The 26885-nt window shown below is 37.1% G+C and overlaps 1 protein-coding gene across 4 annotated transcripts in view; it reads right to left on the bottom strand.

Moving 5' to 3' along the window:
* Positions 1-25608, bottom strand: part of KYNU (kynureninase) — a 115356-nt gene extending 89748 nt beyond the window's left edge. The window contains exons 1-3 of one of the 4 annotated variants that reach the window (XM_053214986.1): positions 25373-25608; positions 16472-16654; positions 1740-1860 (exon numbers count right to left, since the gene is read on the bottom strand). In XM_053214986.1, coding sequence (XP_053070961.1) covers positions 1740-1860; positions 16472-16640 — 290 coding nt within the window. In that variant the 5' untranslated portion in view covers positions 16641-16654; positions 25373-25608. The remainder of the gene's footprint in view (positions 1-1739; positions 1861-16471; positions 16655-25372) is intronic. The other 3 variants (XM_053214987.1, XM_053214985.1, XM_015063007.3) reach the window with 3 other exon arrangements.
* Positions 25609-26885: the final 1277 nt, after the last annotated feature.

Raw genomic sequence — 26885 nt, 5'->3', positions numbered from 1 at the left:
GCCCATTTGGGATTCTCTCTCTCTCCCTTTCTCTGTCCCTGCCCCACTTGTGCTCTCTCTCTCTCAAAACTAAATAAATAAGCTGTAAAAAGAATGTTACATTTTTTATAGCTAAAAGTATTTTTAAAGTATTTTTAGTTTCAGCTTTATTAGTAACTACTGAGGAAGGATAAGAAGCACATAGGATTAAGTTATTTCCCTAAAGGAATTTATAATATGGCTGAGAATATGAAGCCAATGAAAATAGATACCTCTAAACTACTTATCCCAGAGCAGTGATTATTAATGCAATGGGCAGTTGGGGAGAAGAGATCATCTGCATGATTGAGAAGGTTGAGATTAAGAAAGGTAAGCATCCAGGGAAGCAGAAGGTATGAAGGGTTTCATAGGCAGAAGAGTAAAAATAGAACAGAAGAGATGGAGGGGGAAAAAAAAAACAGATATGATTTTAGATTCCCACATGGTTGGAGCAAACCTACTTAGCTAAGCCCAGAGTATCTTTTTAGTAAGCACGCTCAGTTTGGGGATAGCAGTACCTTCTGCTCCACTATTTTCTCCCTCTCGATAATTTTTACTTTCTTATTTATAAAAATCAGTGTGATAGAATTTAGCTGGAATGACTCATGAAAATACTGAATTGAATTCTAAATATTAACTCCTTTAATTAGTCACAAAATAAAATAAAATGATTACATATGATTTAGATATATCAACTTGGGAGAGGGACTTTTTTCTAATATTGTAAAAGTGTTATTCTTGACTCTGCCACTAACTTGTCATCTGACCTTATTTACTGATCCTTAGTTATGTCATTAATAAAATAAGAGTATTGAATGACATGATTCCTAAGGTCCCTCTGTATCCTAAACTTCCTGGAGTCTATTGTATACCTTTCTAAATATTAGATAACCTAGTGTGATTTTTAAAGTTCTTACTAATTCGAAGAGATACATGCACCCTGATGTTTATAGCAGCATTATTAACGATAGCCCAATTATGGAAGCAACCCAACTGTCCATCTATAATGAAGAGGATATAGATGCAATGGAAATCTACTTGTTTATAAAAAGGAGGAATTTTTGTCATTTGCAACAATGTGGATGGAACTTGAATATATTATGCTAAACGAAGTAAGTCAGTCAAAGAAGAATTCCATATGATTTCACTCATATGTAGAATTTAAGAAATAAAATAGAGGGGCGCCTGGGTGGCTCAGTCAGTTAAGCGTCTGACTTCAGCTCAGGTCATGATCTCGCAGTTCGTGGGTTCAAGCCACGCGTCGGGCTCTGTGCTAACAGCTCAGAGCCTGGAGCCTGTTTCGATTCTGTGTCTCCCTCTCTCTCTCTGACCCTCCCCCGTTCATGATCTGTCTCTCTCTGTCTCAAAAATAAATAAACCATAAAAAAAAACTTAAAAAAAAGAAATAAAATGGATAAACATAGTAGGGGGGGAAAAAGAGGCAAGCCAAGAAACAAACTCTTGAGTGTAGAGAACAAACTGCCGGTTACTGGAGGGGAGGCGGACAGGGGAGTGGGTTAAATAGGTGATGGGGATTAAGGAGGGCACTTGTGATGAGCACTGGGTGTTATATATATGTAAGTGATGAATCACTAAATTCTACACCAGAAACCCGTATTACACTGCATGGTAACCAACTGAAATTTAAATAAAAATTTGTGGAAAAAAAAATAAAGTCCTTGTGTGAGATGTCAAATGATAGCTTTTGAAATAATACTTACATTTTGGCCCACTTATCTAGTTCTTCTTCCAGATATGCTTTAACCATTTTTGGTTGCAGGCCAAGAGAATTGCCCAAGAAATAGATGGCATTTTCATCCTTATTCACTAAAGATAAATCAACTGAAACAGAAAGAAATGAAAAAAATGCGTATTCAATTAATTAACTTTCTTCCATTTGGCATTGTTAATCCAGTACAAATAATTAATGTAATTAACTCCAATAAGGATAATAAATAACTTACAATTCTTCCCAAAGATAATATCACATTCTCAGGAAAATAATTATTCTTTTACATTTATATTTTAAAATATAATTTAAACGTATAGACTTTTATTGAGAGCTCTCATATTTATTGTGCTCCACAAGGAAGTCTAAACTAGCACCTATACCCGATCATAAATGGACGAAGGCAAAGAAAAAATGTTAGAAGCAGAATTTTTATAGGAAGTATATCAGCCCATCTAGTCATACTAGAAATTTACCAGAGTCTAAGCAAGTACTCACCCTCTTCAATAACTGGTGTTGTAGATAAGACAAATAAAAAAAAAATTAAAGGAGTACTTACATATCTGAAGTAGATATATTAGATTTATACATTTTGTCACTCTATATATCTATATGCATATATTAATATATACATATGCAAAGATTGTTCTCTGTATCTATGTCTCATTCAAATAAATCAGAATTTTAGTGATTTGTCTATCTTACAACTCTCCTTTGACTGCAACAAATGCAGTTTCACTAGCAAACCAATTCATGTCTGAAGACTAAACGTGTTCCATGCAGGTCGGCCTCAGCAATGACCCAGCATGAGTAGCCAATCACGCATATCTCTGTTCCCATTGTCTTGTCTTGTTCTTTCATTGCTGATGCTTTTACACACAAATAAATAGTGGGCTGCTCATATCTAGACAGTCATGTTTAGTGTGCTCAATGTGAGAGAAAAACAGAATTATAAACGAAATTATCTTGTCCCATGCCAGACAAAAGTATACTTCCCCATCTCCTTTCCCCATCTTTGTTGAGTTGGTTGTTTAAAAAGTCTCAAAACACATCAAATGGCTTTGAGAATTCAATTGGCATTGTGTAATATGGCAGAATAGAATATCCAGGAAATATATTTTATAAAAACCCACGACAATAGATTGCCTACCACTCTCCACCTGAGTCGCATTGGATCTGTGCAACATGAAAGACAAGCAGAACTTTAATCCTTGGGGCCTAGGCTTCTTTGTGCCAGAAAAATGTTAAATATGTTTGTTATTAAACACTGGTGTTCTTGGCAGTGATGGGATTCAAAACTGCGCATTTTACACCAAAATATGGCACCTGGGCATACTAAATATTTTCAGCTGAGAGAATTTGAGAAATGGAAAGACCTTCTGACTTTCCCCTAAGGAGGTCATAAAACCCTCCTGTGAGAGGTGCCCTCCCTATATATCTTTATCTCCAAGACACTGAGAGGAATTGAAAGAAATAGGCCTTACTGTTCTCCCAGTTTACTACTCTTAGCTCATACCCTTCATTATCTTGTCACATTCCCCCATGACCTTTCAGTCTTCATCAAACCTAGCATTAAAAACTCAGGTTTAACTGCTTCTTCAGATCTGCATTTCCTGTTGAAGTCTCCTCTGTCATGTAAAACTTGTAATTAAAAAAAATGTATGCTTTTATTGTGTTACTTTGTCTTTTGTTACAGGGCTTTGGCCTCAAACTTAAAAGGGTAAAGGAAAAAGATATTCTTCCTTCCCTACAGCAGCATAGGGTGCTAACAGAAAAAGGACAAGGCCTCCAAGGGTTGAAGGAAAAGCAGGTGAACCAACTTGGTGAAACTGATTTCCATAAGACTGAGAGAAGGAAGGAATGTATCCTCTGCAAGTGGCTCCACTAAAGATCCCAGGCATGACAGAAACCTGGTCTAGTCCCCAGGTGTCCCCAGATTGATGGAAAGGAGAGGCTACTGCCAGTGAAGCCACTTGCTCTCAAATGGCCATAGATGCGGGGCAAGGGGGATGAAGACAGTTCACCACAGACCTGTTCCTAGGGAGAGCAAGAGGCCTCCACAAATTTCTGGACCCCTAGGAAGAGCGAAGGCAAATTCCCAAATAAAGGAACCAAGATTTTCCATCAAATCTTGTAGGTGTCAAATTTGATTCCATTTTCAAAAAGTGAAAAATGAAAAACTATACCATTTTCAAAAATGAAAACCTATACCATTTTTGTACCTCCAGTGTGAGACTGCAAATTATATCCCTTGCTATATATTTTAATTGATGTACCATGGCTCAAATTTCAACTAAGTATTCAAATAAGTACAGTAATCCAGACCATTGGGAGGATATTAATAAGGATGACTTTTTTTAGGGAAAACAATATGTATTTACTTATTTAGAGAGAGACAGAGAGAGAGAGACAAAGAGAAAGAGAGAAAGTACAAGCAGAAGAGGGGCAGAGAGAGAGGGAGAGAGCGAATTCCAATCTCATGAACCATGAGCTGAAATCACAAGCTGGACACTTAACTGACTGAACCAGCTAAGTGCTCCAAGAATGACTTTTTTTAAAAAAAATTTTTAATGTTTGTTTATTTTTGAGAGAGAGAGAGAGAGAGAGAGAGAGAGAGAGAGACAAAGACAGAGTGCGAGCAGGGAAGGGGCAAAGAGAGGGAGATACAGAATCAGAAGCAGGCTCCAGGCTCGGAGCTGTCAAAACAGAGCTCGGTGAGGGGCTTGAACTCACGGACTGTGAGATCATGGCCTGAGCTGAAGTCGGACACTTAACTGGCTAAGCCACCCAGGCGCCCCCTAGAATGACTTTTTAATTGCACCAAATAAAAGATCCTCCTTCTCGTAGTGATCTCTCATTCCTCTTAAGTCTAATGAACCTTGGGAACTAGCTTATTTTCCTAGTTGGATTCTGTAGAATAATTATAAACTCACTTTATTTTTCTCACACCACTGCCCTTCAAACAAGTTTTACTTAAGATGCATTCATCTCCCTGTGTGATATCTCCTACAGGACTCACACTTGTAGGTATTACAGATGCATTTTCTTCTCTCTCTCTCTCTCTCTCTCTCTCTCTCTCTCTCTTTCTCTCAGCACTGCCATAATGGTTTGTATTCTTGGAGAAAAGGGAGAATAAAGCTAGCAATGGGAGAAGGACTATTAGGACCTAAGTTTGGGAAGAACCACCTCCCACCTTCATACATATGTACTGTACAACCATGGCCCTCCCCTGTTCACTAGCCTGTAACCAACTATGAGAAACAGTAGCTATGGTAGGTCAGAGAGGGGGGCATTGGAGAGGAGAAATTCATAAATGAATTTCCTATTGCAATGCCTTTCAACAAATACTCAGTATGTTTGGAGCATCCAGTTAATGTTATCAAAGTTGGCCAAATATTGATCTAATTGCAAATATACTGTCGGATAACAGTACTAGCTGTTCTCTTTGAAAGAAATGAAGTATTATTATCTTACAACCATATATACATAGGTATAATACTTTTTAAACTAGTTAAGATAATCTATTCATGAAATGATAATTTTTAAAAGACAAATATAAAACTAGACATTTATGATCTTTATATATTTTATTTGGATTTATGTACTAATTTATCACATCAGGAACTTTACAAAAATACAATGCCTAAACTTGATACAGAGACTCCAATTTAATTGGTCTGTATGGGGCCTGGAGGTAGACACTATTTTAAAATCTTTCCAAATAATTCATTATATGGCCACATTTCAAAAGTCCTGGCATTAGCCCTCATGTTAAAAACAAAACAAAACCAAAACTGAGATTTCCCAAGTTTAACTGATTTCTTCAGTTCACAGAAGATACCTAACTTTTAACTTAATGTAGTATGTCATTATTATAATTTACAATTTTATTAGTCCACTTAAAGTAAAATACATGTGAAATCATTCTAAAGCAAGGTTAGTTAATTATAAAGTAATTTTAATATTTTCCTTATTATAAATTAAAGAGGAAACCTAGAAGTAACTGAAAAACAGAAATAAATTCCAAAGATTTAAAAAATGACTAGTTTATGTAAAGAATATTTTCTAAAGTAAATTTTATATAAAAAGGAAGTCAAGTGTTAATGGTTTTGTTTCTAAGGTGACAGTGTGTATCTTTGTTATGTATGCCAGGGGATACTATATGCACATAAACAGACATAAACTGAGAGTGTCAGTGTGTGAAGTAAATCTAAATATTTCCTTTCAGCATTGCAAATTTTGCTTAGTTAATTCTGTATAATTTTAATGTTTATTATCAGAATATTATTAGATACTTATTGATTGGAATAAAATACTAGTTTGATAACATATTCTGCTCTAATTTTTTCAAATAATAAATTTCACTCTTTTTAAATATAGCGAGTTTTAATTGATGCTTTTCTCTTGAACTCCTGGGTTGGCTCCTGTGACTGATAGATTTTCATCATAAATTTTTCTTTTTGTCTGCAGTAATGGGAAAAAAAAAGAAAGAAACATCTCTGTGAAAGTTAACCCGCACCAGAAATATATTTGTTTATTTGTTTTGAAAGACTTTATATTTAAGAGTTTGTTTCCTCCATATGTGTATGAAAAAATGAAACCCTTTACCCAGCAAAGGGACATTAGATAGGTAGTGAAAGGGCGGGCCTACGCCAGCCGACTCCATCTTGTTCTGTGTCCATCACTTTGACCATACCTCCTCCCCTTGAGTAACCCCCCCTCACCTGCCTAACAGGACTCGGACCCTTCCCCAGGACCCTTCCCCAGCCAATCGGCTGAGGCCATAGCCATTACCTCACCAACTGCCCCCAGGCCCCAATAAAACCTTTGTCCTTTTGAAACTCGCTCTCTTTCCCTGGTATCTCACCGCTGCGTCGGTGCAGGTAGGGGATTGAGCTCGAGCTAGCTTGAATAAAGGCTCTATGCTTTTGCATCGGACTCGGCTCCCTAGTGGTCTTTGGGGATCTTGAATTCTGGGCATAACAGGTAGGTTTATGGGCATTACTGCAGTGCTGTGCTGATTAGAAATCCTAGTCTAAAACTGAAAGGAACAATCCAAATGACAGCCCTGCCTTAGTTTAAAGCTAGGTTCTCTTTTCTGCTTATTATGGATCTTTGATAAGAAATACAATTGCTGAAAAGTCTGTTTTGCTTGCTGTTTGCTACGAGCATTGTGAGGCCTTTCCTGAATGTAACCCGCTGTGTAGTGGAATGGGTTGTAAACCTTCCTAAATGTAGTCTGATATGTAATGGAATGAGTGATTGTACATAAACTAACCGGCATTTCTCGCTTCTGTAAACCTGCTTGCTTAGCACATTCCTCACCTACCCTACCCTCTTCCCCCTTCCCCTTCTTCCTCCCGCCACAAGTAACGGACAAAGCCTTCCCGCCAAAGGACAGACAAAGGACGCCCAATCAGAGAACAACAAATGTCCTTACTTTAAAATCAACTAATCAGGCCCCTCATAATTTGAAACCTCCCCTGTGCTATTTGTCTCTGTCTATAAAAACGCGGTACCAACCCTGATCAAGGCCTCTTGCGTCACCGGCGACGAGTGCGCAGAGGACCAGGTTCGAACCTGCAATAAACGACCCTTGCCGCTTGGCTTTGACTTACGACTCTGGTGGTCTTTTGTGGGAGGTTTTGGAACTTCAGGCATTAGAAAAACTTTAACCTACTATGACTGTTTATTTGACAAATCTGAGCTAAGTTTTTATTTACTTTAAAGAAGGAATTCTGTTCTCAAATTCAGGAAGAAAAAGAAAAGAAAAAAGGAAAGAAAGAACAATTTTTAAAAAGACCCTCCTCAAAGAGATACAATGTTTTTGCAGATTAGTGAACACGAAATTATTGCTGATTGTATTATAATCATTAATGGAAAGCATAGGGATTCAAGCTGTGTTTGTTTCATTCGTGTTTTGATTATTTGGAACCCTGGTAATACCAATAAGATTGTAAGCAGATGATATGAATTTATTGGATAAGAACTATCTAATTGTAAAATTGTCTCAGTCTAAATACTTGTGGTACTAATATGACTGGGTTTGGGTTGTTATAGTTGTTGGCAGTACTGAATCCAATCTTGGCAATTTGGAATACTGCTGAACTGAAATTGATGCTTAAGTCTATAAGTCTCTGAGATGATAGTCCTCTGAGGAACTAGATCAAAATTTTATCAAAAAACAAATAATCTCCAGATGAAAACCAATGGGGGGCCAAGACTGATCCCTCTTATTACATGACACCTAGGGTACTGCATCTCAAAATTCCCAAGGACCAGTTCTGGTTCTGGTCATCAGAATGAAAAACTAGCTTGCTCTGGGTGCCTGGGTGGTGCAGTTTGTTGAACTTTGGACTTTGGCTCAGGTCATGATCTCATGGTTCATGGGTTTCAGTCCCACATCTGGCTCTGTGCTGACAGCTTGGAGCATGGAACCTGCTTCAGATTCTGTTATCTCCCTCTCTCTCTCTGCCCCTCCGCCACTCACTCTCTGCCTTTCTAAAATAAAATTAAAAAAAAAACATTAAAAAAACTAGTTTGCTAACATAATCTTCAAAAAAGTTTTAGAATAAATGTTTTTTCCTCAAAGTATAGTTTAGATTTAATGTTCTTTTTTTTCTTGTACTACAGAAAAATACTTCTGGCCTTCGATATTTTAGAAAAATCTAAGACACAATTTGACATTGGAAAGTACATCCTGACACACTGAATGTAAGTAAAATACATTGAGTAGCATTTTAGAATCTGAGGAGTTTGAAAAATAAATGATAGTAAGTATACTGGGGAAGAAAACCAGAATTTGAAATGCCACCAAATTGGCATTGAGTTTCTCATTTTCTTTCTACTTCTGAGGAATCTCTCAGGGTTTGCTTTCAAAGAGAGCCAGAAACTCCAAGTTTTGTAGTGAGTGTGAACTATAAGAACTCCAAGAGAAGCCCACTATCCCTATTTCTGAAGAGTTACAAAGAGAATCACTAAGGGCCAGAGAGACAGAGAGAGTGAGAGTGGTAGAAATCTTGTTGGTGAAAGGGCGGGCCTATGCCGGCCGACTCCATCTTGTTCTGTGTCCTTCACCTTGACCACACCTCCTCCTCTTGAGTAACCCCCCCCCCACCTGCCTAACAGGACTCGGACCCTTCCCCAGCCAATCGGCTGAGGCCATAGCCATTACCTCACCAACTGCCCCTAGGCCCCAATAAAACCTTTGTCCTTTTGAAACTTGCTCTCTCCCTGGTATCTCACCGCTGCGTCGGTGCAGGTAGGGGATTGAGCTCGAGCTAGCTCGAATAAAGGCTCTTTTGCTTTTGCATCGGACTCGGCTCCCTGGTGGTCTTTGGGGATCACGAATTCTGGGCATAACATTGGCTTTTCTCTTTTTTCTTTCATTTATTTCTGTTCTCTTCCACAGTAACCACTAGTCAATTCTGTGACAGTGGCAGCAGTTATAATAACAGTAGTTGCACAGGAACCCAAATCACTGAGAAAGGAAACCCTTCCCTCTAACTAGAGGAAGGATGGTTCTAAGAATGTGGGATGACTCTAGTTGTTTTGTTTTCTCCCTGTCCTCTTGCTTCTGGTGCCCAGAAGCAAGCATAGTCATATGCATAACAAAAAGGATCAATTAAAATGCCCATTTTCTAGCCAGAGGAAAATGAAGATGGACCCCGGGAAACAAGAAATTATTAGGCCTATTGCAAAGAGAGAGCTTAAGAAAATGATCATATACCTTTGTACATGAACTTTTGAGCTCACCCATGTACTGTGCCTGAATGGATCTAAGTCTAAGTGATTCAACAAAATTTGAGAATTGAACCTAGATTCTAAATTGGTGTTTGAGTGTCATATATACAGGAAAGATCCAAATAATACTGCAAAGGCTTTGAAAACTGAATTACCATTGGAACTACCATCCACAGAAGGTGAGTAGGAACTTGCAAACAACTTATCTGAGTAGATTGCTTGCTAAAGCAAACCAAAGGAAATGAACAATATCAACATTCTTGATAGGATTTAAAATGACAAAGACTTATAGGGTAATACCAAAATGTCTAGAACACAATATAAATTTACTCAACACAAGATGAACCAGAACCGTCTCAACATATCTTAATGGAAAAGAAAATCAATGGACATCAAACCCAAAACAACACAGATATTGGAATTATCAGACAAAGACCATAAGGTAGCTATTATAACTATACTCCAAGATGTAAGGGAAAGTACTTTTGAAATGAATATAAAGAAAATAAAAAGTTTCAGCAGAGAAACAAAATATTTTAAAAAGAAACAAACTGAAACTTTAGAACTGCAAAATACAATAAATGAAATTTTTGAGAAATTCCAAAATGGACTTGAGAGCAGAATGAACATGACAAAGAAAGAGTCCTTGAACTTGTAGACAGATCAAAGAAATTATCCAATTTGTACATCAGAGGGGGAAAAAAAGAAATTGTAAGAAAATGAATACAACCTCAAGAATATGTAAGCCAATACCAAAAGGTATAATATTTGTATTATTGGAATATCAGAAGAAAAGGAAGAAGAATGGGATGCAAAAATGTTTTAAGAAATAATGGTTAAAAATTCCTCAAATTGGTCAAAAATTTAAACTTGCATACTTAAAAATCTCAGTGAACTCCAAGGAGGATAAACTCAAATAAATGCATGCCCCAAAGAGGTTAGAGGTTAGAATAAGAGACTCTTAAAAACTGAGAACAAACTGAGGGTTGATGGGGGGTGGGAAGGAGGGGAGGGTAGGTGATGGGTATTGAAGAGGGCATCTTTTGGGATGAGCATTGGGTGTTGTATGGAAACGAATTTGACAATAAATTTCATATATTAAAAAAATAAATAAATAAATGCATGCCCAGACACATTATAATCAAACCGCTGATAATTTAAGACAAAAATCTTTAAAGCAACCACAGACATCGGTCCTATGTCTATTGGGGACCGATAATTCTAATGCTGACAATTTCTCATCAAATAACGTGGAGGACAGAAACCAATGGACCAAAATTTTTAAGAAGTGACTGAAAGAAAATAATTGTCAGCACAGAATTCTATGTCTAGCAAAAATATTCTTCGGAAATGGAGGCATAATAAAGACATTTTCAGGGGAAGGAAAATGAAGAAAAACCTTTGGCTGTAGATCTGTCTAAAAGAAATACTAAGGGAAGTTCTTTTGGGTGAGAAGAAATAATACTAGAGGGAAGTTTGGACGTTAGGAATGAAGGAAGAGCAACATAAGTAGAAGACATCTAGGTAAATGTAAAAGACTCTCCTTTAATATTTTTAAATATACATGATATACAGTTATACATATTGAAAAGAAAAAATGAAAACAGTATCTGTTTGGCTTTTCAGAGTTTGTAGATGTAAGATATATATAACAACTATGACATAAAAAGATGAGAAAGAGACTGGGGCGCCTGGGTGGCTTGGTTGGTTAAGCGTCCGACTTCGGCTCAGGTCATGATCTCACGGTCCGTGAGTTCGAGCCCCGCATAGGGCTCTGTGCTGACAGCTCAGAGCCTGGAGCCTGTTTCAGATTCTGTGTCTCCCTCTCTCTCTGCCCCTCCCCTGTTCATTCTCTGTCTTTCTGTGTCTCAAAAATAAATGTTAAAAAAAAAAAATTAAAAAAAAAAGATGAGAAAGAGAGCTAATTATATAATTTTAATTTTCTACATCCTGTTTGAAGTGATAAAATATTGTTTCTAAATCAAGTAATGAGTTTAAATAGATATTTAATATATATTAATAACTATTAATTAATATATTATATATAATGTATATTTTATATTATATATTTTTAATCTCTAGAGCAACCAGTAAATCAAACCAACAAAAACTACACAAAAAGATATAATACAAAACTTAATATGTAACTTAATGTGATACCAAAAAAATATAGATATCATCAAAGCAAAGGCAAGAAAGGGGGAAAGAAATAAAGGAAAATTGACACAAAACAAATAATAAAATGGTAGATCTAAATCTACACCTGTCAATAATTACATTACACATAAAGAGTCTGAATATGCCAATGAAAATTCATTGCCAGAGTGAATTTAAAAAGAGACCCAACTGTTCTATCTATAAGTAGACAGTCTATTTTTCAATTGCAATGATATGGGTAGGTGGAAAAAGATATGCTAAGGAAACACTGATCAAAATGAACCTAGATTAGTATATTAATATCAGACAAGGAAGACTACAGAGTAAAGAAATTACCAGGGATAAAGTAGAACATTACATAATGATAATGTATCAATTCAATAAGATATAACAATCTCAAATGTGAATGCATCTAACACCAGAGTTATTTCTCCCAGTTAACAGTTTATTCATTGAATAATTAACTCAGGTTTGTTCAATCAGTATTTAAAATATTTCTTGAATCTCTTCCCTTTTTTCACCTCCAATGCATTTACTTTGATTTTTACAGTTCCTTTTGGATTTCTGAAAAAATATTCTACCTCATTTCCTTAATTCTACTTTTGCCTTCTTCAATATGAGTCTGCAGTCTTGATGAAATGATATTAGTAACATTAATATACAATTTTGTGGTTCCAAGCTTAAACATTTTCCACAGCTATGAATAAACTCAGCAGAAATTCAAACATTACTGGGCAGTTAAAAAAAAAAAAGAAAGAAAGAAAGAAAGAAAGAAAGAAAGAAAGAAAGAAAGAAAGAAAGAAAGAAACACCCACATGCGAACACACACACACACACACACACACACACACACACACACATACACACGCAAATTTTCTAATTCTTCAGCAACTATGCTTTCTCTTGCTTGTGTGTTTACAAATGCTGTTCTTTCTGAGGGATAAGACCTCACTGGCCACCTCCACCTTAGGGTCTGCCTAGATGACTCCCATTCATACAAAGAGAAATAACATAGCCCTTGCTTTCAGGGAACAATTAGTCTAATACAAAAGGAAAGACAAAATTACAAGTAGGTCCATGGGGTGCCTCGGTCGCTCAGGCAGTAAAGCATCCGACTCTTGGTTTCCGCTCAGGTCATGATCTTGTGGTTGGTGAGTTCGAGCCCTGCATCGGGCTCTGTGCTGACAGCTCAGAGCCTGGACCATGCTTAGGTTTTTGTGTCTCCCTCTCTCTCTGCCCCTCCCCTGCTCATGCTCTGATTCTCTGTCTCTCTCTCTCTCTCTCTCTCTCTGGTAAAAATAAATAAACATTTACAAAAATTTTTTAAAAAGATTACAAGTCCACAAAATTGCATAATGCAAGTGCAATGAGAAATTCAAAATGTCTACGAAATCAAATTTTTAACTAAGAAATATTCTTACTTTTTTCTTATAGAAATTAGATATATAAATCATTAGAATCCTATAGTCATAAATATAGCTGGATAAAGCCTTTATTTAACATGTTAGCTACTATTAAAGGATTATACGTTATGCTAAAAAGCATACTTTCCCATATTTCATTCACTGATACCTCATACTTGTCACTAACTTCTGAGCCTAACAATAGTTGAACTGAAGAGGCTCTATTATATTACATGGAACCCCTGGAGACAAACTCAAGCATGGCAGTTTTCTATGCCAATTGTATCTAACAGGATAATATCACAAAGTCATAGTAATGGTAGATCTTGTTTGGAGAGCATTCAATTTAACTTATTAAAGTTGAATGACAATTTTCTCATCTTTCCTGAACATATGATAAAATTGAAAGAGGGGAATATTTGAGGATGAAAGAAACAGTGATAGGAATACCATTGAAATAACTTTCTAGGTCCAAGACGGAGCTGCTTCTGCCCAGGATGATACATCAGCATGGAAACTTTGGTAACTTTCCTAGTCCCTATTAATGTTCTGCTTGACCAGGAAGGCAGTACATACTATCAGCCAATCCTAATGCCAAGCCAACTCTGGACTCTATACTTATTTCCTTATTCCTTCTTGCCCCAAACAAGTTTTACTATGTGGCCCCACCAAATCAGACATTTTCTATTTTTCTCTTCCTTGTTCTTTATTCTTTGTCCTATAAAAGCTTCCTGCCTCCTACCCCATTTTGCAGTTCCCTGGACCCTAGGGAATGGAAATTGTGAGTTTCAGGAAGTGTTAAATAAGGTATGTATCACCTAAATTGTCTTCCTTATCATTTTTAAGCAACTCTTTGTGTAAAACTACTCTCAAACACAAGTTACTTGCAAGGGCATTTTCTGATTTAATGATCTATATAGAGCAAAATAGTAACAGGTTTGGTAGATTACTGGCCACTTGGAGCTGGGGATGTAAAAAGGGAGTAAAGACTCAGGTTGTGGTGATGATCATCAAACTATAAGCACCTATTGAACTATGCACTTAAAAACATTTTTTTAATGTTTATTTACTTTTTGAGAGAGAGAATGAGAGAGAGAGACAGAAGCAAGGGAGGGGCAGAGAGAGAGAGGGAGACACAGAATCTGAAGCAGGCTCCAGGCTTTGAGCTGTCAGCATATAGAGACTGATGTGGGACTTGAACCCATGGACCATGAGATCATGACCTGAGCCAAAGGCAGACACTTAACCGACTGAACCACCCAGGTGCCCCAAACTGTGCACTTAAAATACTAAATGATATAAGTCAGACAAAGAAAGAAAATATTGTATGATATCACTGATACGAAGAATTGAATGAATGAATGAATGAATGAATGAATGAATAAATAAATAAATAAATAAATAAATAAATATGAACTGATAGATACAGAGACAGATTGGTGGTGGTTGCCAAAGGCGTCAGGTGTGGGGTAGACAAAATAGGTAAAAATAGTCAAAAGGTACCAACTCTCAGTTATAAGATAAGCAAATCCTGGGGGTATCTTGCAGAGCATAAAACAAAGTGGATTCTATGGTATATAAATTCCAACTCAATACAGTAGTTTCTTTTTTAAGTAAGCTCTATGCCCAACATGAAGCTTGAGCTCATGATCCTGAGATCAAAAGTCCCATGCTCTACTGACTGAGCCAGTCAGGTTCCCTTAGAGTAATCTTTGAAAAAGTAATAGCTTTGAGTCAAGACAACTGGAGAAGGAGTCCCAAAATTTGGAATCCATTTCTGGTTATATCATCCAGCTACATGGACTAGGCAAATTCATTTAAAATTCCTTACAGGGGTGCCTGGGTGTCCTAGTCGGTTAACCGTCCGACTTCAGCTCAGGTCATGATCTCATGGTTCATGAATTGGAGCCCCTCATTGGGCTCTGTGCGGATAGCTGAGAGCCTGCCTCAGATCGCTGTTTCCCTCTCTCTCTGCCTTACCCCCCCCCCCCACGCTGCTCACACTCTCTCTCTCTCAAAAATAAATAAACATTAAAAAAAATTTAATTTAAAACTCTTTAGAACAAGTTGTTAATATAACTAAGACTTAAAAAATTAAAATCCATTGAAAAATAAAATATCTAGAAGCAATAAACTTTATACATGAAGAAAAAATTTCAACTTTTTAAGAAAAGCAAATGGTCAAGGAGTTTATACAAATTTCAAACACTGTTCCAAGATTTGCAAATTCAAACAAGGAAGGAACAAGTTTTGATTATCAAATAAGCAAAGATGTCCATGACACAAGTGCTTTTGTTTCTGGAGGAAATACAAATGTAAATGTGGAAGTCATTTTGGTACTTTGATAGGTAGGTCATAAAAACTTTGTCTTGTATCTCTGAAAAACCAATATATCTTATGGAACTATCCAGTATCCTCTCAGAGATTCAGGAACAATTATGTTCTAAACAGGAATAATTTAGAGAGATTTAGACAGGTCTTTCCAATATTTATGTCTTATATGCCTTCCTTGCTTGCTTTCTTCCTTTTTCTTGGTGCATATGTTTGTGCATGAGTGTGTGTGTGCATGCATGTGTGCATGTGTTATTTTGGGGGTATGGTCTTTAGAACAACATTGAACATTAAGTGCAACATCAGCTAAGTAAAAATAATTTTGACCCTTTTCTCTAAAAATGTCTCAAAAACCATCTAGGAAAAGGAAAATAAAACCTATATTTATTTTGACAAATCTTTTTTCATTGATGTAAAATGGAGCAAAGTCAAATATTTTAAAAATTTCATATTTTTATACTTGTGCTACCTATTTTTTTAAAATAGGACATCCCCAAACCAAGAACAGAATCAGCTTACCATATTATTTAAAAGAAAAAAAAATGCAATATGTATTTCTTAGTCACTGATTGTTTCCTTATTTTTGGTAATTCTTATACATGCCATCTTTACTCACAGCATACAAAGATGGTTATTCACATAATATCTTCTTAATATGCCCAAATCACAAAATAATATTTCCTCTAAGAGAAATATCATGCTATCATTAACTAGGTGCCACAAATAAGAGATATTCTAATACTGTATTGAAAAGAAATTGTTTTGAGCTCTAAGTGCTTAGAGAACAAGTAAATGCGTCTGCCTATAATTTTCAATCAGTCACTCTATTGTTCAGAGAAATAGATGACAGTATAAAAACGCTGCAAGTATTTTATTCAGGAGAAGAAAAGGAACATAAAGAATCTGAGGCTAAGGTTGGCTGACAGGCTGATTTAGTAGCACCAGGAACTTTCTGTTTTTCAGACATAATTACAATGGCTCTATTATGTAAGAGAACAACGATTTCAAAGGTTTATGATAAACTCATGTAGTAGCAAAAATAAATTAATAAATTAATTAAGAAAAATAGAATTCTTTTCAGTGTTCTTACCTGCAGGTAGATCCTGCATTTTGGGGATATGAAAATACTCTCTGAAGTGCCTCAGCTTATCTTCCTTATCAAGGTGGAGGGCAACCCTCTCATCTGTCAGGTGACATCTAAGTTCAGATGCGATGCGTTGAAGTGTGTCAGCTGGTAACTCAACAGGTGAAGCCTCCATTACAAGTTGTTTCTCTAAAAGTGAAGAAAAATAATTAAAAATAATTTAGCCACCATCATTTTTTTTCTGTAGAAAATGAGCCTTTTAGGGCAAGAATGTTGTGTCTTTCCTTTTTTAAAAATTTTTTAATGTTTATTTATTTTAATTTTTTTAATGCTTATTTTTGACAGAGAGAGAGACAGAGCATGAGCAGGGAAGGGGTAGAAAGAGGGGGAGACACAGAATCTGAAGCAGGCTCCAGGCTCTGAGCTGTCAGCACAGAGCCCAACGTGGGGCTCAAACTCACAAACTGTGAGATCATGACCTGAGCCCAAGTCGGACGCTCAACCAACTGAGCCACCCAGGCACCCCTAATGTTTATTTATTTTTGAGAGAGAGAGAGAGAGAGAGAGAGAGAGAGAGAGCATGAGGAGGGGAGAGGCATAGAGGGAGATACAGAATCCAAAGGAGGCTCCAGGCTCTGAACTGCCAGCACAGAGCCCGATGTGGGGCTCGAACCCACAAACCATGAGATCATGACCTGAGCCGAAGTCGGATGCTTAACCAACTGAGCCACCCAGGCACCCCGTGTCTTTTATTTTTCTTTTAAGTTTATTTCTTTTGAGAGAGACAGAGAGAGTGTGAGCAGGGGTGGGGCAGATAGGGAGAGAGAGAATCCCAAGCATGTCCCAAGCACGGTCAGCATGCAGAGCCCCATGCTGGGCTCAAACTCATAAAACCACAAAACCGTGAGATCATGACCTGAGCAGAAATCAAAAGTCAGTCACTTAACCGTCTGAGCCACCCAGGCATCCCAAGAATCTTGTCTTAAATAAGATTCTTATTTTTCCAACCTTAGAATAACTTTATTAACCAAACAGCATTAAACCTCATGCTTGAGTTTTTCTCATGTATGAAATAAAGAAAATGATAATAACTTAGGGATGTTGAAAGGAACAAATTAGGTAATGGTGGTCAGGACAGAGTATGCTCTCAATAAATGTTAGCTCTTTCCATTTTTATTTTCTGGATAATGGTCCAAATTAGTGGCTTTCAAACATACATAATTTTACCACCTTTTTCTCTAGATGTCTTACTGGGGGTAACAGTAAAGATGCTTTTGTGGGGCAACAAGGTGGCTCAGTCGGTTAAGCAATGGACTCTTGATTAGGAGTCAGGTCATGATCTCATGGTTGGTAAGACTAAGCCCTGCATTGGGCTTTGTGCTGGCAGCTCAGAGCCTGTTTGGGATTCTCTCTCTCCTTCTCTCTCTCTGTCCCTCCCCTGCACCCACTCTGTCTCCTTCTCTCTCAAAATAAATAAATAGACATTAAAAAAAATTTTGTTTTACCTTTTTAAAATATTTACTTATTTGTGAGAGAAAGAGAGACAGAGCATGAGTTAAGGGGGAAGGGCAGAGAAAGATGGAGACACAGAACCCAAAGCAGGCTCCAGGCTCCGAGTTGTCAGCACAGTGCCCGACATGGGGCTCAAACTCACAAACTGTAGGATCATGACCTGAGCCAAAGTCAGACACTCAACTGACTGAGCCACCCAGGTGCCCCTTGGATCATAATTTTAAAATTAGGGACATATATACAATAAAATCTTAACAAAGTCTTTATTGTGAATGAAAAAGTTAAGTTTTGGCACAAAAACAGACACATAGACCAATGGAATAGAATAGAAACCCCAGAACTAGACCCACAAACATATAGCCAACTAATCTTTGACAAAGCAGGAAAGAACATCCAATGGAAAAAAGACAGTCTCTTTAACAAATGGTGCTGGGAGAACTGGACAGCAACATGCAGAAGGTTGAAACTAGACCACTTTCTCACACCATTCACAAAAATAAACTCAAAATGGATAAAGGACCTGAATGTGAGACAGGAAACCATCAAAACCCTAGAGGAGAAAGCAGGAAAAGACCTCTCTGACCTCAGCCGTAGCAATCTCTTACTCGACACATCCCCAAAGGCAAGGGAATTAAAAGCAAAAATGAACTACTGGGACCTTATGAAGATAAAAAGCTTCTGCACAGCAAAGGAAACAACCAACAAAACTAAAAGGCAACCAACGGAATGGGAAAAGATATTTGCAAATGACATATCGGACACAGGGCTAGTATCCAAAATCTATAAAGAGCTCACCAAACTCCACACCCGAAAAACAAATAACCCAGTGAAGAAATGGGCAGAAAACATGAATAGACACTTCTCTAAAGAAGACATCCGGATGGCCAACAGGCACATGAAAAGATGCTCAATGTCGCTCCTTATCAGGGAAATACAAATCAAAACCACACTCAGATATCACCTCATGCCAGTCAGAGTGGCCAAAATGAACAAATCAGGAGACTATAGATGCTGGAGAGGATGTGGAGAAACGGGAACCCTCTTGCACTGTTGGTGGGAATGCAAACTGGTGCAGCCACTCTGGAAAACAGTGTGGAGGTTCCTCAGAAAATTAAAAATAGACCTACCCTATGACCCAGCAATAGCACTGCTAGGAATTTACCCAAGGGATACAGGAGTACTGACGCATAGGGGCACTTGTACCCCAATGTTTATAGCAGCACTCTCAACAATAGCCAAATTATGGAAAGAACCTAAATGTCCATCAACTGATGAATGGATAAAGAAATTGTGGTTTATATACACAATGGAGTACTACATGGCAATGAGAAAGAATGAAATATGGCCCTTTGTAGCCACGTGGATGGAACTGGAGAGTGTGATGCTAAGTGAAATAAGCCATACAGAGAAAGACAGATACCATATGCTTTTACTCTTATGTGGATCCTGAGAAACTTAACAGAAACCCATGGGGGAGGGGAAGGAAAAAAAAAAAAAAAAAAAGAGGTTAGAGTGGGAGAGAGCCAAAGCATAAGAGACTCTTAAAAACTGAGAACAAACTGAGGGTTGATGGGGGTGGGAGGGAGGGGAGGGTGAGGGATGGGTATTAAGGAGGGCACCTTTTGGGATGAGCACTGGGTGTTGTATGGAAACCAAAGGTAAGTTTACCTTACGAAATATTGACTTTTGCCATAGGAAGACCAAAGAGCTGTTTCTGCTGCCATAATGAGAAACTTTTCTCTCACAACTATATGTTCCATCTTAGAATGAAACAGGGCCCTGTGGTATTTTGTGAAACTATATCCTGGTCTATGTAATCATCATTTAAATTTCGCACAATTTTGGAAAAAAAGCTCAATTTTCTGGAAGGGAAAAAATAACAGGGGAAATTTAACTACGTATTCTTAAACTTTACCCAAGTTTTCTTTATATTTATTTATTCATATTTCACAAAGTTTTAGTTTATTTGAAATTGAGCAACTATGGTATTAGAGAAAAAAAACATTTTCTCAGGCTATCTTGATTTACAAATTTATACTTTTGTGGCTCCACGTATACTTTCCTCCATTTATTTACTTTCCAACAAGTACTTGTTGAATACCAGCCATGTAGTTCCAAGCACTGATAGAATAACAGTGTAAAAGATGGTGTATAAGTAATTAATTAGTGGACAATGAAAAAATAATTTTAAAAAATGTAATTTGAGATCGTTTCAACAGCTACAAGTAAACAGAACAGAGTAATGGGATAGAGAGTCACTGGGGTATGGAATGGCTTCTCAGGGAGAGGGTCAGGTAAGTGCATCTCTCAGAGGCAGGGACATATGTGCATATGTGGAACATTTTATGGAGTCAAATATGTGAGGACCAAGAACCAGAGAAGATGACAACAAGTACACAGATCCTGTGGTGGAGATGGTCTTGGCCTGTTCAGCTAATGCACTAAGGGAAGTAGTCAGAAGGAGAGACTATGAGATAAAAGAGGCAGAGGCAGAGGCAGAAGTTAATTATGAAGAACTTTGAAGCTAGAAAGGAGTTTGGGTATTTTTCTAAGTTTAATGGGAAATTGTCAGAGAATCTTGAGTAGGAAAATGACATGATGTAATTTTGCATGAAATAAAAATCACTTTTTCTGCTCTCTGATGAATTAGAAGAGTTGAAAAAGAGAAGCAAATTAAGGCTATTTTAGTAGTTCAGAGAAAAAGTGATGGTGGATTAAATGTGAAAAAGAGAAAAATAGAGAAAAGTGTGAATTCATTATATATTTTGGAGGAAAAGCAAATAGATTTTCTCTGGTGTGGAATCTGGGCAAATATGTCGGAAGTGGTGAAATAAGAAATACCCGGGGAAGAAAAATTTTGAGAAGGAAAATCAAAGTTCTATGTAGGACACATAAAGTTTGAGGTAGAAATATCAAACTGGCCATTGGATGTTGCGTTCTATAGCTTAGAAGAAAATTAGATCACAAGATATAAGCTTGATATTTTTCAACTCATAGACTATACTTAAAGCCTAGAAATCCTAAGAACTAACTAAAACTAACAGAGAGGAAGCTCTCAAATCTCAATTCAATCATCTGTCTTTAATTCACCACCCTTACTTCTCCCACCCCAACCAACACACCCAGTATTAGGCAATAAACAGTTGCATGTCTGAATATTGTACAATGCCAGTAAAACAAGCATACTTCTTATTCTCTAAACTTAAATTCTTCTGCTTGTTTATTTGAGCTCTTCTTTTGTCAATTGCCAGTGGTCTCCTTGATAAGCTGTTCTGTATATTCTCAAAGAAAGATACTGATCTTGATCTGAATATGTTTTTAGCTTTGATGCCAATAATGATTACCAATTGCTCCAATCCATGCTTGTACAAAAGTCAATGATTTCAACATTGGTGTTGATTGTTCTTTCAGTATGTGACCATACTAAATTATTGTCTTTTTCATGAAGTTTTCTATGTGATTTTTCATGTCATTCTCATGTCATTCCCTTTGCCTAAAATGTCCTATTTCCCTTTATACACATTCACATCCTAGTCACCTTCAAAGCCCTAGCTCAAATGTTACTTGTTTTATCCTATAAGTCCTCAGCTAAAAGTAAGTTTTCCTCCTCTGGATACCTGTAACACTTAGAAGCACATCCTAATTGATAAATAATGCATCTTGTCAGATACTATATTTATTTAGATGCATATATGTTTGGGAAAGCTTAAACAAGTTGCCGTGCCTACAACTTGATTCTGCGTGGGTTCCTACCTATTACCTTCTGATGAAATAACCTGCCTTTTGAATGGAGATGACTGTGCCTCTACCACTTGACAGTATCAACTGCTTGGTCACACTTGATTAGACCCCTAATGGACACGACCCACTTGAGACAATCACCTGTTGTGTCAATGATCTGCAAGAGACTTGTGAATGCCTTAGCCAAACAGTCATTCATGATTGTGTTTAGGTGAGCATCGAATCAAATTCTTTCAGGAATCATAGCTATGACATACAGTCATTTATTCAGTTAGAAACAGGAGCAAAAACTTTAAAAAACCATAGAAAGCAATGATAAAATGGTTGGGTGTAGGAGGCTTGTCATGAGTGACTCATTTTTTCAAAGTTAAACAGAGCCACTGGTTGCTAAAGCATGAAGTGATTTCAGCAGCAAGTAAGAATCAACTTAATTATGCAACAGCAGGTGATGGAATAGCTATGTCTCCTGAAAGGTCCAGGAAAAACCAGTCTGGAGAGTCACTGAATCCTTCCATGCAGCAAATTATGTGTAAGGCCTGGAAGGCCACCTACTTGGCTGTTCTGAGAATCCCACGAGCTACTTTCTGCCTATCAAGGGTGTCTTTACTCTAAACCTATTACTTACAGTGGCTTGATTGAGTTGCTAGTCTACACTACTGAACTGTATTCTACCTAGGGGCCTGAATCTTGTTCATCTTTGCATCCATTCCATTCCTGAGCAGTGGCTTTTAGATAGAGTGTTCCCCTAAAATGACAGTTGAACAAAGATGCACAAAATAGCTTGAATTATTTCACATGATTAATGACTGTTCACAGAGGATACCATTCTTATTACAATCACATGGAAATTAAAAACATTTTCAATGAGACTAAGAATCAAGAGAGCTTGTCTTACATTTAAGAATGTCTTTGGAGAGTGAGCACTCTTTTATTTTTATTTATTTTAAATTTTTTTTTTTTTTTGAGAGACAGAGAGACTGAGCATGAGTGGGGGAGGGGCAGAGAGAGAGGGAGACACAGAATCTAAAGCAGGCTCCAGGCTCTGAGCTGTCAGCACAGAGTCCCACACTGGGTTCAAACTCTCGAGCTGTGAGACCATGACCTGAGCCGAAGTCGGATGCTTAACCGACTGAGCCACCCAGGTTCCGTAAGTCAACGCTTTGATGGTTCATTGGAGTTGACTGTAAACTCTAACTGGGTTACCTAAATAAATTGACAGATCAGTTTGCTACCACTATATTCCCAGTAAAATCCAACTTTCTTTGTTTAAAACAAAAAAGATATTCATATTCATTCATTAGCTAGTTTATATTTGTTTCTTATTTAATCCTTGTGACAATCCTGAGGGATCAAAATAACTCTCCCATTTCCAGACCAAACTCTGGAATCAATAGAGAAGAAAGAAAAACGTATGAGGACTCTCTAGTTCAGTTTGGGACTGTACTTCACTTGAGGAACTTAGTCAATCGTGCTTGTCTTTGGGATGGCATGCAGGTAGAATGTACAGAGCAGGATTCCTGGCCCTCTAAATTTATTTTTCCTTTCATCTTGTTTTATGACTTTTAAAAAATGTTTCTTTCGCTCATTCTTTTTTCCCCCCTTCATTATTTTTGCCAGCTTTGTACTCAGTCTGCAAAATACTGCAGGCAATGAATCTATCTACTCTTTTTAATCAGTCCTTCCAGTCCAGTCCCAGCCAGGCAGAGGTTAAAGCAGCTGGTTCCTCTTCTGGGCCTGTCACAGCCCAAATGTCACAACCCTACCTGCACTGACAGTGAGATACCTGTTGGCAAAATAATCTTTCTGGGAGAACACACCTGGTCTCACCCTGCCAACAGGCACAGCCACCACCAGAGGCTAATACAGTCCTCAGTGCCCACAATACCACAGTGCCCTCACTCCAAGGAAGCAGTTTATTAACTCAAAACAATTGCTGCTTCATTCTGCACTCATCCTGCCATCTAAGACAATTAGTGCTTCACAAGCCATAATTTTATGCCTTGTGTAGGTTTATCATTTTCAAATAAATTAACATGCCCTTATTGTGAAATAAAAAAATTCAATCCAAGTTAAAAACCCCAAATTGTATATGTCACATTTTTAATAATGATGTTATTAAGAAAGTGGAGATGTATATGCATTTGGTCTTGGGCAAGTCACCTAACTTTTCTGTTCTGCAATGCTATATAAAACTAATTTAAGTTTACTTTCTTCAGAAGATCATGATTAAGGGTGAATGAAATTAAGTAGGTAAATTTCTTTATAAAGAGATACAAGATGTGCTCATGGTATGTTTAAGTATTAATACCCTGTGATGAAAATTGCCATTTTACCCTCACTTTAGCTTTTGAAATTTTGAAAATTGCATTTTGCCAATTTTATTTGGACAGCTACAACTTCAAGGCTAAAACTTTAATAAAAAATGATTGTTTTGGGGATTCTCGGTGGCTCAGTCGGTTAGGTGTCTGACTTTAGCTCAGGTCATGATCTCGAAGTCCGTGGGTTCAAGCCATGCGTTGGGCTCTGTGCTGACAGCTCAGAGCCTGGAGCCTGCTTCCGATTCTGGGTCTCTCTCTGCCCCTCCCCACTCATGCTCTGTCTCTCTCTGCTTTCAAGAATAAATAAAACATTTAAAAATTTTTTAAATAAAAAAAAATGGACTGCTTTTAAGGAATCATGGAATTCAGGATCCTCCAGTCACCCATGGGACTAAGGTTAAATAGTTAAATAAATGACTATTGAATACTCAGTGGTTAATCTTTATACAACTTCAGGTTTCATGCCTGAAATGAGCCAATTAAACACATGAGTTCAAAGTTTAGAAGCTGACAAAGCAAATTATAAAGAAAGTACATAGCGTTTCATTGAGAAAGAAATAAAGTATTACTTAACATATGTGCACAGAGCAACGTTCTTTAAACACATCATTGTTTGAGAAATGAGTGACATCATTGTCACAACTGCATGTTTCATATCAAGGATTATATGAGTTACATGCTGAATTTCACATTAATAAGATCAATGCATTTGCTCCAATGCTATTACCTAAAAAACACCCCACCCCCTCAAAAGAAAAGCAGGAAAGAAAGAAACAAAACAAAACTTTCTTACCTATTAAAAAAAAAAGTGTACCAACTCTCCATTCTTAGGAAAATATTTCATAAAATGAAAGGGGAAGAAACCCTGCTCATGAAATAGACGTTTTCACTTCCCCAAATAAATATTTAATATGACTAATGGCACCACAAGACAACTAGAATTACCAGAAAACAGAGGACTTCATGCTTCTTTAAAGATGTGAATTTTTATCTAATCTTACCACTTCAACTCAAGTAACTGCAGAAGTACTTTAATTAGTCAAATGTAATTATCTTTTAGTAAATGAATTGCACAGTACTATTGACAACAGTTCTTTTTCACTACATTGGTAAAGATCTCTTTATTTAAGCGAAAATTTTAAAGGAGGGGAGGGCATTAGGGGACTGTGTCATTTTTATAAAGATAATTTGGAAAAATAAAAAGAGAAGAAAGAGCCTGGCAGAAGAAACCACTAACACAGTGTAGCAAGGATTCTAGCAGAAAGAACTTTCCTTTAGAAAAAAATCACTGACTATATATTTGTGTAGAGTGTATTATCTGTGTCTCTGTGCTTACCAGCTAGGATTCCGATGATGGGACGGATCCACAGCTCCCTGCCTCCTTTAAAAAAAAGAAAGAAAGAAAGAAAAGGAAGAAGAAAAACTCTCAAGATTTCCTTGCAGATTTACAGGTCAGAACTCAGGGTGAGAAACTCCGGGCACTTCTGCATAGACAAAAACCTGTGGGGAATTTGTGAGCTAACTTTAGTTCCTCCCCCTTTTTCTAAACTGATAGTAAATCTCCAGTCACTGACAAACACCTAAGCAACAGGCGGCTCTTGCTCTCTTTCAAACAGGAGGGGCTTATTTAGGACTTTGTCCTCTAAGCCGCTCTAAACACTAAACTCTAAACACTTCTTTGCCTTCCAACTCCTTAGAACTTTGGGCAAAAAAACTATATCCTATAATGATCCTACTGAGTAAACAGAGTAACCTTGTTGGTGTGTAAGTCATACCAATGAGTTTGCTCTGGAGCTAAATTCCAAAATTCGCATTTCTTCTTGGTTTGGGCTCTGGAATACACTAATAAGGACGGGAGAGAAATTCTTTCCCAAGTCTCAAAATAAAGGAAACTTGGCTTTTGAGGCCACGCCCGGTGATCAAATGCATTGTGAGTTTCTAGTCTGAAGGCAGAGTTTGACATTTAACAGATTAACATTTTTAGTCACAAGTTTAAAATAGGTTCTCAATTCTAGAATATACTTTATTGCCCAATAGGTCCATTAAAAAAAAAAACCACACACACACACACACACACACACACACACACACACAACTTCTAGATTTTCAGTTTAGTTAACAAGACAATCAAGGAAGAGAGTTTGAAGATAAAGTGGAAATTTAGCCTCAAAATCTTCATAAATGCAAATTCTTCCTTTAGGTCTATGGTCTGTCTATTGTTCTACCTCTGTTATCTCTTCATGCTGATCCCTGAGCTTGGGTCTAGTGGGTGAATATACTTTTAGGCATAAAATCAAAGAGTAAAGATTTTTAGAGTGAAGACTAAAGATAGGGACTGGGCCTTTTTGTATGTATGTCGATGCCTTTTTGAGCACCCACATACAACAGGTAAAACATTTGATTCAATCATCTCTGCCATGTGTTCACTATATAACTCAGGACAGTTTACCTAATGCGCCCTGAAACTCAGTATCCATCTATCAAATGGACACCAAATTACCTTCTCACAAGATTAGTAAAATACAAAACAATGCATGTGGAAAGCCAGCACACCAAGACACATAAGTCAGCAAATGACACATTCTTTTTTTTCTGAATTAATCAAAAAGTATTGCCCTCCAGTGTCCAAAAGAGGATGATAAAACACATGAAATGAATTTAACACAAGTAATTGAGCTGTGAAAATAAAATATATTTCATTTCATCTCTCCTACCCTTACAATAATCCTATAATGTGAGTACTGTATCCTTACACTATTTAGTTGAAAGAGTAAACCTTTGAATCCAGTCTGGGTATCTCAAAATTTGCATTTTTTTTTCCTATTTTGTTTATTTCTTGGGATGTAAGA

Source organism: Acinonyx jubatus, chromosome C1, assembly GCF_027475565.1.
Source record: "Acinonyx jubatus isolate Ajub_Pintada_27869175 chromosome C1, VMU_Ajub_asm_v1.0, whole genome shotgun sequence".
Taxonomy (NCBI): Eukaryota; Metazoa; Chordata; class Mammalia; order Carnivora; family Felidae; genus Acinonyx; species Acinonyx jubatus.
This window is presented reverse-complemented; position numbering and strand designations above follow the sequence as displayed.